The sequence below is a fragment of the Parambassis ranga genome, chromosome 18 (assembly GCF_900634625.1).
Source record: "Parambassis ranga chromosome 18, fParRan2.1, whole genome shotgun sequence".
Taxonomy (NCBI): domain Eukaryota; kingdom Metazoa; phylum Chordata; class Actinopteri; family Ambassidae; genus Parambassis; species Parambassis ranga.
In genome coordinates, this window is record NC_041038.1 from 3,040,820 (window position 1) to 3,056,577 (window position 15,758).

Here is a 15,758-nt window from a genome sequence, read left to right on the forward strand (position 1 = left end):
GGGTGAGTGGCAGCAGCTTCCCCAGTTTTGTTACCACCAATTATATAGAGGATGGGTCTTATTCCCATTCATTTATGTAATCTGTTAAGAGCAGGGCATTAAAGTGTGTGGCTGCAGTGCATGAAAACACTGCAGACTTCCTGTTTAAAACCATAAAGTAGCTAGGGGCCGTAGAGAAACACATCAGAGCATCACTTTGCTGTCAACCACACAGGCTAAAAAAAGATTCCCACCTATTTGGTCCACAGTGACTAGAATTATGCCACAGAGAACTGGTCTCTGTATTGTCTCAGTTCATGTGGACTGTGTGTGCTGTTACAGCACAGACATCCACACCTAGAGGTTGCGTGTTTTCAACTCTAAATCTCAAGAAAGCTTTAAGTCCAAACTTGGACTCATGAGCTGATTATTGTGGTCAAAGCTCTGTGACATCCCTAAACAAATTCTACCCATAGATCCTGAGTTCATATACTAAATTTAGGAGGTAATATACAACTGATATACTTCCCGTTTATAAACAATATTTGTCTACATGAGGCAATAATACTTTATCATTAACATTTAGGCTCTGCTTTGGCAGAGTGTGTTTGTTCCTCTCTTGTTCCACTGATCATCACAGTGGGCTCCATCACAGTGGCCTCTTTATGTTACTGTAAAAACACCTAAGAGTCATCACCACGTTCCACTCTTCTGGTGGTGTAGTGTTAGTATTAAGCAGTAAATTCTAACATGGCTTCTAAAGCTTACATTATATAACACTAACTGCCATGTTTGTTTTCATTATAGTGGATACACCAGTTAGTATAAAGCATGTGTTTTTTTTACCTTTACCTTTTACCTTTACCTTTACCTTTACCTTTGTTTTTTTTACCAAAAGCAGTTTTTTAATAAAAAACTGCTTTTCAGGTAGAATTTTTCATGTTTTCTGACATGAACTAGCCCAGATTAACATGAGCTTACTGGCACTGTTTACTTCTGTGCTGTTACTGCACAACACTCAGTAGCACTCTCAATGTATATGCACAACTCTAATGAAATGATATTGGTTCGAGATAACCAATACAAAACGTGGAACTTTTAGTTTCATCATTTGATTATTGTTCAGATAATGTCTGTGCTTTTTACTCAGGTACTTCTAATATTGTGAGCATCGGTTGCACTGCTTTGCACTGTGGCTGCAATGCAGGGACTTCCTGTCTGAGACCACAGAGTTTAGAGGGTCTCAGAGAAGTACTTCCCTGAGTATATACTTTATGAAAGCTAGACTAGACTGTGAACAACACAGGGGTTAAAAAAACACCTTAAGAAACTCTTAAGAAAATCTTGATGTATGTATGTATGTATAATTTTTTTCTATCTATGTGGTGTTTAACACTATAAATGGCAGCTATGACACCTCTGATAACTTCATTCACATCACAGTAGCCAACTTTAACTGCAGCTGAATGTTTATTATTAGCTTTACAGTCAATACATTAAAGATAAATCAGGAACAAATGAGACAACTACTGTCGTACCCTGGAGTAAACACATTCAAGCTGAGTGTCATCTCTCTGACTTCTTGATTTGGAGACCCTGATCACACTTAGAGCAGCATAATGAAGACTGTTTGCATCTTGGGAACCCTGGTTATAGAATACAAAATAATGAATCACCACATTAGGTTTAATTGCATTTATCTCTTTGAGAAAGTGTGTGTGCTGTGTCTGTATAAAACAAGTGACAGTGTAACACTTACCTCTGCATTTGGACCTGAGGCAGCTGAAGATCTGTGATGAGGATCTGGTTATGACAGAAACAACAAAACAATCAAATATCACATGCTGGAGAGATGTTTGTATCATCAGTCATTCACATTTTTACATGGCTATGTGGATGGTTGAATGTTGAATGTGGATGGTTGAATGTTCATTATGTTGCCAGCAGGTCATTATAAAGTTAAACCTTTCTGGGTGATGACCAACATTGTGACAAACACAGAACTGTCTCTGCTGGCCTTAAGTGTGACATAAGTGGGACACAGACTGTCCCTGTAAAGAATGGAAGTTTAGCAGGTTACCTGTGCAGCTGTTTGGTGTGTACATTTTATATGCTGTGTAACCCAGGATGATCACCAGTACGATGCTAAAAACCAGAGCTCCACACAAGACGTACAGCAGCACAACAGAGTGTGCTGCTTCTGCACAGAGCAAGAAGACATTACGTTAGACAGTGTCCACTAATTTAGGAAGCATTCTGTCCAACAGTGTTACTCACCCTCAAAGTGCAGTGTGGTCCCATTTCCAAACACTATATGTCCACAGGAGGCAACAGCACAGTAGTAGGTCCCAGCATGAGAAAGACTCAGGTCCTTCATTGGCAGGCTGTACACACACTTGTGTGTTGCTGTGTTTGTCTCACACTGGTCATTTCTGCCTCCATGGGTGTAAATGAGTCCTGGACGAGACTCCTCAGAGCGTCTGAACCAGTAAACACTGTGTTCTCCATCACAGGTCCCAGTGTGTACTGTACATTTCAGAGTCACAGAGCCTCCTGGCTGGATGCTCTCAGATGCTGACTGATGGACAAGGAGGTCCAAACGTGAACTCTTTATGTGTACGGTAATGCCCTCCAAAAATTCATACAAATAGGAATAGCCCCCTATGCAAAAATAAGTAGCAGAGTCTGAGATTTGCACATTTAAGATCTTCAGGTGATTTTTGGCAGGGCCAGTTTCCAGTTCAAAGCGTTGATTGTTCTCAAATCCGTCACTAAAAATACCATTGCTGTCATGCTTATAGAACTTAGACACCTGCTGTGGCTTCTGGTCCAGTGTTTGCTTGTACCAGTAAAACAACACCGAAACTCCATCTTGATAGGTGCAGTTTAAAGTCACATTTTCACCAACATGTACTGACACAAAACTTAAATATGGTGAATTCAGGGCTGTTGGAACACAAGCAAATGCGGAATGACCTTTAGACCATGGCTGACAGCATATTGTATATAAAGCTATATAAAGACACAACTTACCCATTGTTCCAAGCAGCAGACATGTCACACAGAAAGCGACCGTTGTGGGAGTCATGTTGTTGAATCTGCTGTGGCTCATTGAGAGTGTCTCTTGGCGTTGTCTGCTTTTTTATGAGACAAGGCTGTGTTCCACCAGCCAATCAGGAGTGACTGATCACATGTTCAGTGTCCCTTGTAGTTTTGTCTATGAGAAGGCTGGTAAGCAAAAAGTGACAGCACAATTGAAGCAAGTAATGAGGAAGTGTAACCAAGACCTTTAAAGTTAGTGTTACAGTTCGTTGTTTTTGTATGGAATGTGTTGTGAGGAGGAGGGACCATGAACACACCTCCTCTTGTCTTTGCCCCTTCTGTTGCTTCAGATGATGCGTAAAATATACACTCACCAGCCACTTTCTAGTACCAGGTTTGACCCTTTTTGGGCTTTGAACTGCCTTTATTTTGAGTTACCATATTGACATGATAGTATCATGCAGTTGCCACAGATTTGTTAGCTGCACGTCCATGGATTTCCCAGTCCATTTATCTTCAACCGCTTATCCAGGGCCCGGTCGCAGGGGCAGCAGTCTTAGCAGAAACACCCAGACTTCCCTCTCACTGGACACTTCCCAGGCCAGCCAAGACACTAGTCTCTTCACCACATCCTGGGTCTTCCCTGGGGTCTCCTCCCGGTGGGACATGCCCCCTGGATGCCTCCTTTGGGAGTCCAGGAGGCATCAGACACAGATGCCAAAGCCACATCAGCTGACTCCTCTCGATGTGAAGGAGCAGCCCCAAATATTTGATTGAGACCTGGTGTTGGCAATTTGAGTACAGTCAACGCGATGTCATGTTTAAAAAAAAAGTTTGAGATTATATGAACTTTGTGACATGGTGCCTCATCCTGCTGGAAGTAGCCATTAAAAAATGGGTACACTGTGGTCATATAGGAATGGACATGGTCAGCAACAATACTCAGGTAGGCTCTACATTAGAACTAAGGGGCCCAAAGTGTGCTAAGGAAATATGCTCTATGCCATTACTCCATCACCACCACTCAACACCACTGAAGGGTTGATCCAAGGTCGGATGGATCTATGAGTTACTCTAAATGTCACAGCTAAAATTGAGACTCATCAGACCAGACACTGTTTTCCCAATCTTTTATTGTCCAATTTTGGTATTGGTATGTTTGGAATTTGCAAATTCTCAGGTTTCTGTTCTTAGCTGACAGGAGTGGCACCTGGTGTGGTCTTCTGCTGCTTTTCTCCATCTTCTACAAGGTTGGACGTATTGGGCATTCATAGGTGGTTTTCTGCGTGCCTTGGTTGTAATGAGTGGTTGTCTTTTTATCACTTCGAACCAGTCTGCCCATTCTTCTCTGACCTCTGACATCAACAAGACATTTTTATCCACACAACTGCCGCTCACTGGATATTTTCTCTTTTAAGAAGTGCTCTCTGTAAACCCTAGAGATTGTTGCGTGTAAAAATCCTAGTAGAGCAGTGGTTTTTGAAGTACTCACACCAGGCTGTCTGACACAGAATAATATGCCATGTTCAATGTCATATAAATCCAGGTGTAACAGGTTTAATGAAGTGGCCAGTGAGTGTATTTAGTTCATTATGATCAGATCAGAGGAAACAGAGCCTTTGTAGTTTTGGAAGGATAAACATGTAAATCACATAATTTTACTTCACATGTAGTAACGGTACTTACTAAAAGTATTTTCAACTTCTTTTCAGTGAAATGGGTGCATTTGCTAAAGAGCAGTTTGAAATCACATTTTAATTCTGTAAACATTTTTATTTCTGTTTGGTCAGCATTCTTTGCCCATTATCTTTTAGCACTTTTGGAGCCAGCCTCACATAGCCATTCAAGGAACTGGACCTTTTGGCATTTGTGCATTTGAACTAAAGGTTGCTTTGTCATTTCTTCATCCCCAAAACCTCGGTTAAATCTGTTTTATATGCAAATGTCCTACAAAACTGTGAGAAAACAGACGTTTCTAAAAAGCATAGCTTCCTTTAATGTTTTGGGTGGATACGTTTTAGGGAATTAAAACTGTTAAACAATCATGGATCTAACAAGCAGAAGGTCTGTGGCTTTCTTATGCACTAATGACTGTTGACTGATGACTGTTGTTCTGTTGCCTGCTTCGTCTTATTGTGTGACCCTTTAAGACCGGGCTTTCTTATGTGCACACCGCTGTGGCCTGGAGGCTGCAGGCCACTCTTCCGGTGTTTAAACCATGCTAGGACTGTTTCCATCAATGGAAACTTACACTCAGTAGTTCACACCCTCTTCACCACAAAAGCAAAATGTAAAAACAAAGAGCAAACTGTGGACTGAGAGGTGCAAACCTGCAAAGGTATTAATAGATCACAGGGGGTTTTCATGAGCCAGCTTTGCTTGTATCTGTTCACTATTACACAGATGCACTCTCAGACACCAACACTGCAGACAAAACACATTTATTTTCTTTCACTATTGTCTTTACATTGCCATATGAATCACTGCTTTCTGCACTTTACAGTAGAGTAGAAACAAACACTGTCAGTGTTCCCTTGAAGGTGTCCTTCACTGCTCCTTCTCAGGTCCAGAGCAGCATAATGAAGACTGTCTGCATCTGATCTCTGTTGATGACATCATCATCAAAAATGTGAAAATATCTTTGGAAATATATTGGCTTTTATTTTGTTGCCTACCGGTGCACCTGAGGCTGCAGGACATTCCAGATGAGAAGCAGTTCCTGCAGATGAAACAATATGAATAAGCATGCAGTCAAACAGGAAGATGATATTGATTTTGGAAAGCTCACCTTTGCAGACAGAGCACAGACTTTTCTTCAGTTTGTACAGGATGAAAGCCAGGACAAGGAGCACTATAGTAGAAACTGCCATTGCTACAGCCAAGCAGTACACCAGCAGGGGAGACACTTCATTAGAACCTGACATTACAAAAAACAGATTGGTTTTATATATTAATATTTGTCAGTAAGATCAAATATCTGCTGTCATCACCTACCAACAAGCTGCACCTCTGTTCCATCTCCAATTACAACCTCCCCACAGGAGGCCACAGCACAGTAGTAGGTCCCAGCATCAGAGGAGCGCACAGCATTTAATGTGAGGTTTAAGGAACAGTTTGTCCTCCCATTTGGGAGGCTTGTACACTGTCCCTCACTGGGATACAGGACTGCAGGCTGCGAGGCAACGTGTCTGATCCAGTACAGGCTGCGCTCACCCGCACATGGTTCAGCATACACGGTACAGCTCAGCTTCATAGAGTCTCCCTGCTGAAGTGGCTCCAGCACTGGCTGATGGACAACAGTGTAGATGTTAGACTGTGATGATTTGACATGAAGGAAGACTCCTTGTCCAAACTCAATGGTGTTGAAAACTAAAATCCCACAGTAATACATCGCTGAATCTGACAGGTTGGCGCCTGTGATCATGAGATTGTTGACTCCATGCTCAGTTGGAAAAACAACGTCAAACCTTTCTTTGTACTCGTCATAGATGACAGCCTCCGTGCTGTGCTTCAACAGAGTTGATATGATGTGAGGTTTGCTGTCCAGGCTTTGCTGGTACCAAGAAAGATAAGTTACATCATCGTCTAAACAGGAGCACTGTAAAGTCACAGTGTCCCCAACTGTGGCTGTCTTTACTCCAGTCTCCTGAATGATCCCTGAGCTCTTATCAACAGCTAACACCGCACCTGCATAGAAAAATTATAATCATAATTATTTTAATCTCATTTAAAATCCATGCACACAGAAACGGTAAAGAGCACTTTAAAAAGTGTTTGAGTTCAGAAGTCTGAATTCAAAAATCAATTCTGGCACAAATTTCTCCATTTTGAAATCCAACTCAGATCAAATATTCATTTATATTATTTCACAATTTTGTGTTTTTTTGCCCAGAATTTATAATTCTTAAGAAAAAAGTCAGAATTCTAAAAAAAACAGCCATCCTAATTCACTTACATAGGAAGGAGCGTCAAATACTTACAAGTTTTATAGAGAAGTGCAAGTAAAAGGTAAAGTAGCATCATCTCTGCAGATCTGCAGTCTGCATCTTGTGTGTTGACGGATGCACCAATTCTTATAGGAAACAAAGACTCTTTGTGATTGGCTAAACTGAGAGGGTTCTGACTTATGATTTGTCCTCGTGCATGACATCAGCCTGATGAAGTTACTGGAGGTGTAATTGCGTGAGTCCTTTGGGTGACATTGTTGCTGTAGAATAGAGAGCTGGTGTGACAAATATACCATGAACAGGAAAGTTTCCATTTTTAAATGCTGCCACAGACACATCTCTGAAAAAAGGCATGTTGTATTTTGCAGGCATGACACGAGGATGTTATGGTTTTTAACCAAAAAACAATGAAATCAGCCACATGTTCTAAAGAGCACTTGTAAGATGAGTCTGGGAGGGTCCAGCTGTCCCATGTTGACTCTGCCAGTATAACTCAGTATGTCAAAATATGGGGAAAGCAGTGCCGTGAGAAAGGAGCTGAGGTTGCCGTGCAGTCCCATATGCAGGCAGCTTGTGATATGAGACGGCACTAACCTGTAAAACATGCTGCATTACTGCCAGCTACATAAATATTGAGCGCAAAATGGTACCAATGCTAATGTAGTTGTAGTGGCCATTGGTTGTGCACTACATTTGATGATGCATTGACCACAACACCAGGTTTAATTATTGTCACTACACATTCACACAGCACTACAAAATGGTAAACACACAATGTTAGTGGACATTTGTGGGACTGACTCACTGTTGAAGCTGCCCTCAAGTGACCATTTGAGGAACTATGCTTCCATGTTTTCTTCATTTCTCAGACTGTGCTCAGGTCTTACCGGACTAAACATGGTAGAATCATGTTTTGAACTCACGCATGACTGAACACATGAAGACTCCACTAGGTCACATCTTTGTTGAAGCCACGGTTAGTGTGAGCATTGACCTATGTCAAGTTGACAATGGTTGTCAGAATGTCTGGGCATATATTTTTTTCTGGTAGTATTGCATTGCATTTTAGTAAACTGGCTTTAGTAAAGTGACTTAGATGTCAGCGCACACACCTATAGCAGCACCTAAGCACCTAAAGCTTACATTAATAAAAACACTGACATTTCATAAAGTGACAGCAGCAGGCTGAATATTTGGTTAAGAGTCAGTGTTCATTTAGACTGTATAAAAATGACTTGTGTTTCTGTTGCTGAGAGAAAGGTGCTTTCATTTAATATAGCTCGTTGTAGCATGTCCTTTTGAGCTTCACCCCTCACACATTTAATTGCAGTTTTACCCTGCAGAAGCAGACTACCGCCTGTGACTCACTCTTTGATCTTTGTGATGTGAATGCACATACTTTAACCAAGCTGTGGTAAAACTCAGATGCTTGTTGACTGAGAGTGAGACGAGGCTTCACTGACCAACAGTCTTGTCACCTAAACCTGTACTTCCTGAGTCGAGCAGAGTGACAGTAGGCTGGTTTGATGTTGGCTGATTCTCAAAAGAGTCAGAGCTAGAATGGAAACGATCTTGCTGTTCTTCTTTTACATGAAGAGTCCGACCGAATGTCCAACAGTTTGTTTAAAGCCCTAACAACACACTGACAAAGGCACATGCAACACAAGTCGATATTGTAAAAAATATTTTTCACATATTGTATCATCCTTGGTGCATTTTCTTTACTTCCTTGTAAACCACACATTGTAACTGAACTACAATACACTCTACTACAACATGGCAACAAACCACAAACTTTATTCTTTGTCCTCAAATTCCAAATGAACTTTGATGGAGTAATGATAGTAACTGTACTTCTGTAAGGTCATTGTTAAACCCAGAATTATTTTTGAGACTTGATGGATCCCTTCATGGGCATATATAGCATTATACACACTGTGTGACTGAAAGAACAAGTCACAGAAGTTTTTTTTTAAAAAACAGGGCTCCACACTTTTTTATTTTACATTTAATATTACAATAATATGTTCAAGAAGGAGGGGAAGCTGACTTAAAGGTAGGGTAGGAGATTTTGAAAACTCAGTGAGAGTCAGTCAGATTTTGAAAGTAAACACACCCATTCTCTCGGTGCTCACCCCGACGCCACGCCTCCCAACCAGTCTGTGACTTCGGCCATCATGCACGTACCTCTCTGGTGCGCAGAGCAGGAAGAGAGTGACAACCAGCCAATACTCCGCGCAGGTGCGCCTCACAGGATTGGCTGATGTTTTTAGCGTTTTATAGCTTCCACAGATGATTAATATTCTTCATTTTAAAGCGAAACTGCCGAACTAATTGGTTGCTATCGGATTGTAAAGAGAAGTTACACTAATTTAACAAAAAGTGCATCAGAATGAAATCTCCCACCCTACCTTTAATGTGTAACTTTACAAACATATAATTATAAGCTCTTCACAGGCTTTTGAAATTAGCAAAATATCATTGAACCACGTGTATCTGTTCATTTTTGCTGTTCAGATATAGACATTTATGTGGGCCAGTAAACACATTTAAGGGATAGGGTATTACGTCATTACACTTTTTGTCCAGTAGATTGCGCTGACTTCACAATTACAACTTTCTTGACGCAACTTTCTCACTGTTGTAGCTAAGCTGATTGTATCAGATAGCTAGCAGCTAAACTGCAATAACTGGTCTCATAAAACACAATGATGATGATGTCAGGTTTTTGTACCATCAGTAGTGTCAGTCTGTGTTTGTTGTCATCATTCTTTTCTCGTAATTGCTGAAAATAGGTCAGAGACACAGTGAGCACCACTTGGGGCACCTTGTGGTAATGCTTGATTGTTTTTTTTCCACTGTGGTTTTGGTATTAAGAATTGGATTCAGGTCAGCTCAGGCAAAGAAACTTCCTATGTACATCTGCTCTGTTAAACAAACAGAACAAATACCTTTTTGTGGCACACGTAGGAAGCATTTATCTCGACAGTTTATGCAATTATATAAAGTAAAGACATGAAAGCAACATTTAGCTTGAACAAAATGCACACAGTTAGCCGTAATTAAGCTTGTCAGAAAACTCCTCTAAATCTCCTGCCACAGCTTCATCTGCATCAGTGCTGTTTTGTTCTTATGAGGGTAAAAGTGTGACTTGTGTGTCTTAATAGACATTTAATTCTAAGAGCATATGTGGGAGTAAGAGGTGAAAGAGCAGTGGTGTTATTGTAGAGCGACTGGAACAAACAAACAAGCATCAAAAATAAAACCACATAGACATCCTGTGTGGAGGGGGGAGAAGGGAGGAGCTGCTGTGAGGTGACAAAACCACTGAGGTTGAATTCAGCTAGCTTGACCAGAGCTAGAAGTCTGTGTTTTTGTTTCAGTAGTTACCCAGCTGCAGCACATTACTGTCTTTATGAAAAAGTCTGATGTTACAGTCGACATTTTTCTGAAGAAAGCCACTTTGGTCAGATTGTTTAAACTAATCAATGTTGAAATGCCATCATTTGACAACAAGGTGGATTATGATGAAGCCTGTTGAGAGTTCTAATAAAGGTAAAGCTGCACACTTCTGTTATGTTGGTGCTTTTTAGACACTTTTTATGTCAGCTGACCACATCAATAAAGGTGAGCACCGCCCTCTGTGGGCGGGTAGCTGCATTTCATGAACAAACAGCACTTTTCTTTGAAAAGTTCAGATACGCTGCTCGTCTCTGTGGTGTCTTAAAATAACACATCTCTGTGTGGTGGCAAAGGCCACATCTGAGTGTGGTGTAATCTGATTATTCTCAATGTTTCATCATGTGATATTGACTGCAGGTGGGCTGCTGCCCCCTGCTGACCAGCAGCGTAACTGCATGAATGTTGCTGGTAAATTTAAAGGGCCACGTCACCAAGTTTACAAATAAAGTTCAGTTATTATTATTATTTTGACAAAAATACAGCTACACGGGTAATGCACATAAATGATGCATTGCATTAGGGGTAATGTATGGTCAAATATCTTTGGAACATAATCCACTGAAATGTGCAACAGTTGTCACTGTGGCTCTCCCATCTCTTATGGACATGTTATGTTAGACCTGCTGCCACGTCTGTCAGCATGCCCTGTGACTCTGACAAAATCAAACTGCTAACAAATCTCTCCACAGACAGACACTGATGAAATTAAATCACCTTTGATCGAAATGTAGTACAAAAAAAAGCTGCTCTTTAGGACTATTTTTTTCAGAATAACAAAAATTCAGTGCATTGAGTTCTATAAGAGAGGTGTTGCTTTTTAGGTGGAGATAGACACAGCAAACATCACTGATAATAACTCACTGCATTATATGAAGAAATATCTGATCTGTAGTCTTTACTAGAAAAGGGTAATCACATTTGAATGCAGCATGTTTAGCATTAAAGATTATTGAAGGCCATTAACACAATTTTCATGATAAAATTAAACAGGCAACTCACTGCTGCTCTGACTGTCTAACTCCAGAGTAAATGGTGTCTTCTTCTGTCCTTCTGGGTCTGCTGCTCGCGCTTTGCCTCTTTTTGAACTCCAGGGCTGCATACTGCACAGTGGTAACCTCCTCATTCTACAGGACAGAAGAGAGCCAAGAAATGATGGCATTTGTCTACATAGACACATGTTGAGAGTGCTTCATGTCACTTCATGTCACTAACCTGAGTGTCAGAAGTGTATTCAGAAGTGCTCAGCTGGGGATGAGACCCTTTAAGAAAATCACATTTTGTGGTGAGTCAGCTCATAAATACTATCCAAAACTGCCTCCATTGGCTACATGTAGTTTCTGAGTTATACCTTCAGAGCAAAGATGTTTGGCCATCTTGCAGAGCATTGCAGCGAGGATGATATTCATGATAACAGACACAACCAGAGATGCAACCACATAATACAGCAAGAAGCGGCCCTCCAGTTTCCCTGTAAAAACAGAAAGCCCCTAAACAAAAGGTCAAAAGAAAAATAAGTGGCTTCAGCTGTAAAACCCGCTCACCTCCAACCGTCAGAGTTGTTCCTCTCCCAAACAGTATCTCTCCACATGAAGCCACAGCACAGTAATACGTCCCAGCATCAGACAGGCTCACATTCCTCTTTGACAGACTGTACATGCAGCTCTGAGCAGGAGACCCGGAGCTCGTCACACACTTACTGCTGCTGCTGCTGTGTGTGTGGATGTACATGACTCCTATGTGGGAGCTTTGTGAATCCTTTCTGAACCAGTAAACATAGTCTTCTCCCTCTCTGCTTCCATTGACCACAGTGCAGTTGAGAGTTGTAGAGCTTCCAGGCTGCACAGAGTCGGATGCAGGCTGCTGGAGGACTAATCTGCACATAGACTCTGAAAAACAGACAAGCAGTAGTTCTGAGTTCTGTAAATAGAAAATGTACATTGTTAACTGACTAAAATCAAGAGATGCGTCACCTTTTAAAACCAGAAGTGCCCCTTTGTAAAAGGTAGTGCCTATAATGGTGGTATTCCCACAGAAGTACATGGCTGAATCTGAGTCCTGGACATTAGAGATGATTAGATGATAGAACCCTTCTCCGGCGTGAACTGAAAATCGTTGGTCGTCTTTAAACTGGTTGTAGAACATGTTTGGGATGCTGTTATATTTGTAGTAATTAGATATCATCTGAGGTTGCTCCCCTGCTACCTGCTTGTACCAGGACAGATATTTGGCAGTGGAGAAACACGGTAAAGTCACATTGTCTCCACGGCCAGCATAGGTCAGAGCACAGGCTGAAACACAGATCAGTATTAATTAACCCCCACATCATGGCAGATATTTACAATGTTTCAAAAAAACATGCCTGAGGAGTGTAAAAGCAGTGACTTACAGGCTCTAAGAAGAGGAACCAAGAGCACATAAAATCTGAGCATCCTCCTCTCTCCGGAACTCACACTTCAATAAAGAGGTCGAACAAATGCTACAGTTCAGTGGAAAGAGCTACAGTATGTAACCAGGTGCCACAGATTTGTGGGTGTTACCTCTTGCACAAAAGGAAGTGAGACGTTTTATTATTTAATATGCCATGTTGATCTTATTTCTACTTGTATTTATTCTATTATGTAAACAACATCTTAGCATCTAAACATCTTGATTTTTCTCTGTTCAAATGTTTCTCTGACACATTTATCCTTTACATTGCTGTTTATAAAACAGTAAGTGAAGAAACCCCCACTTTTTGAAACTCAGTGACTCAAAACAAGTTCAGAAGTGGTATTAAGACAGTCTAAATGTATGAATGTGATTGTTACTTTACCAACGTTGCTGAATCTAAAGTTAGGAAGGCTTCAGGATGAAAACAGAGGTGTTACCTACCTATCTGCTTTTAAACAGGCTGGGTTAAAAGACATCAGCTTGTCACACACTGTCTGGATGTGTGTGACTGACAGATGGTTCCCAGTGTAACATGAACAGCTAAAATCTCTGCAGAGTAAACATTAACAACACTGCCATCCGGTGGTCAAAGCTCAATTGACTCTAGTGTGTGTGTGCGGCTTTGGCACATGTCTGGTGGTCGGCTTCAGGTTTTATCTGATGTTGTGTTGAATGAAGCAGAATGAATGCATATTTCAGCACCTGATAAGTCCTGCTGTCACTACCTGTTACATTACAAGTAAGAAGTAATCGAGTTGCATTACAGTTAAGTCCCTAACCCTAACCTTTAAAGTTATACAAGAGTCTCCAAGTTAAGCATATTGTTTTGTGCTGTGTTACTACACAAAAACAAATTACAAACTACATTTGTGATCTGATTAACAACAGACACACTCCTGCCAGGACTTGCACCTGGAATCTTCCACCCAATGGATGGATGTGTTGCTATTACACCACAAGAGGTTTTTTGTTTTGTTTTGTTTTTTTTCAGATCACTAATGCAGCTTTCTTATTTGATTTTCATTTATATTTTTTCTTAGATTCACATGTATCATAAGATATATCAATTCAGACAAACTACATTCAAAGTGTATTTAATATTAACTTGTAGGTGTACTGATTGCAGTATAAGTTGACCAAAATAAACATTAATTCAGTAATTCATCCATTCATATGACTGATTGTTGCAATCAACAAATTTTGCACACTGTTTAGCATTGTACATTGTACATATATTTTTTTGTAAATAATGTTTATACTGTTTTCTTTACCTTTAGAGACCAAGGTTTGCTATGCTGAGTGCCTGTATATTGCTGCTGTAACGGGGAAATTTCTCAGCTTGGGATGAATAAAGTACTTCTGTTTTATGCTATTCTGTTCTATTCTATTCTAAACAATAAAGGCTGCATAGGTTGTAATGACTGTAAAATATATCAAATATATTCAATTCTAGTGTCAAAATATCTTTTGTCTCTTGGTGTTTTACAGAAACCCAGAGCCTGACCACCGAGCAAACACTTATGGCAACAGTGGCAAGGAAAAACTCCTTTTTAACAGGAAGAAAGCATGAGCAAGACCAGGCTTATATGGGGGGACCCTCCTGCTGATGGTCGGCCGGGGAAAGGAGGAGAAGAGGAGGTAGACAGGACAGAAGGAAAAGGAGAGAAGGAGGAGAACAAACATGCAGCATACATACATTAGACATACATGAAGCACAGAGGACAAAGACGGAGCAGCTCACAGGTTATTCTCACTTTTTCACAAACCTCTTCAATCTCTACTGTAAAGTGTAAGATTACAAACTACAGTCGCAAAACCTCAGATTCTGCTGACAAAATCAATAAATCAATCAATAAAAGACTTTATGCCTTTACACTTTTCAAATGAAATCATTTCAGTTTTAAAATGTGTCTATAATTTTTTGTCTGTTTTTAAACAAAGTATATATGAAGTTTAAATCTTTCCAATGAGTTATCCACTTCCTAAAATCTATGGTCTAAACTTGCTTAAATTGTCAAGAGGTTTTTTTCTTTCTTTATAAGAAAAGGAAATTGTTATTCTTATCATTAACTGTTACTGTCTATACCCATCAGTCATACATTAAAAACATTGTCAAGTGGAGTGAACAACATTGTCTATCAGGTTACAATGGGTTAAACTAGGCAGCAACAGTGACTTCTTAAATATCATGTGTTGGAAGCAGGAAAATTGTGAATCTAGGTTACTTTAAAATGAGCCAAATGTGAATGTTTGATAACAGAGCATCTCCAAAACAGCAGGTCTTGAGGTGTGCAGTGGTTAGGATCATTGGTGTCATCAAGGCCCCCTAATGAGCACAGGGACCAGAACATTTAGATTATGATGTAACCCTGGTTCTCTGAGTGAAGAGACTATCTCTCGACTCCGTTACATACTTCATATGTACGGGGAGTAACCCCCTCCCATTAGGGCATGTGGACACGCACACACCCTGTGCGTCGAGTACAAAGGGTGGAATCAGTTAAAGTTTGATTGAAACTTATCTCCAAATGGCTGAGAACTGGAGAAATAGTCACTCAGAGAACGTTCTCTATTGTCTCTAGACTATCTCTCCACTCTGTTACATATTTCATATGTAACATGTGGATGAGGTGCTCTGGCCAGACTGCAACATAAGGGAGGATGCAGCATTGTTTTTTTTGTTTTTTGTTTGTTTTTTTGTTTTGTACTCTAACTGTATACAGTAAATTCTTCTGTTGTTTTGTATGTAGTGTATGTGCAACTTTTTCTTGGTTGGGTATGGGAATGGGATGTACACTGTGTACATTGTTTTTGCAGGAAAAATAAAATACAATTTTACTGTGTATTTGTGTGTTCTGAGTATAAAAACAATATTCTCAAATATTTTACAACACACTT

The 15,758-nt window shown here is 40.3% G+C and overlaps 3 protein-coding genes across 3 annotated transcripts; all 3 read right to left on the reverse strand.

The window, feature by feature from the left end:
• Nucleotides 1-1,505: 1,505 nt before the first annotated feature.
• Nucleotides 1,506-3,076, reverse strand: LOC114450880 (uncharacterized). Its single transcript, XM_028429303.1, has 5 exons — nt 3,013-3,076; nt 2,257-2,925; nt 2,060-2,179; nt 1,739-1,782; nt 1,506-1,625 (listed from the first exon to the last, which is right to left on the reverse strand). Exons 1-5 carry the CDS (start codon nt 3,065-3,067, stop codon nt 1,506-1,508), a joined length of 1,008 nt encoding a protein of 335 aa, XP_028285104.1. The 5' UTR covers nt 3,068-3,076.
• Nucleotides 3,077-5,494: 2,418 nt separating this feature from the next.
• LOC114451013 (uncharacterized) lies at nt 5,495-7,056 on the reverse strand. The gene is made up of 5 exons (XM_028429518.1): nt 7,002-7,056; nt 6,016-6,708; nt 5,810-5,938; nt 5,697-5,740; nt 5,495-5,624 (listed from the first exon to the last, which is right to left on the reverse strand). The coding sequence occupies exons 1-5, from the start codon at nt 7,042-7,044 to the stop codon at nt 5,502-5,504; spliced, it is 1,032 nt and encodes a 343-aa protein (XP_028285319.1). The 5' UTR covers nt 7,045-7,056; the 3' UTR covers nt 5,495-5,501.
• A 4,369-nt stretch (nt 7,057-11,425) lies between these two features.
• LOC114451184 (uncharacterized) lies at nt 11,426-12,894 on the reverse strand. The gene is made up of 6 exons (XM_028429758.1): nt 12,817-12,894; nt 12,401-12,718; nt 11,972-12,316; nt 11,779-11,898; nt 11,643-11,689; nt 11,426-11,554 (listed from the first exon to the last, which is right to left on the reverse strand). The coding sequence occupies exons 1-6, from the start codon at nt 12,857-12,859 to the stop codon at nt 11,426-11,428; spliced, it is 1,002 nt and encodes a 333-aa protein (XP_028285559.1). The 5' UTR covers nt 12,860-12,894.
• Between the last annotated feature and the right edge of the window lie 2,864 nt (nt 12,895-15,758).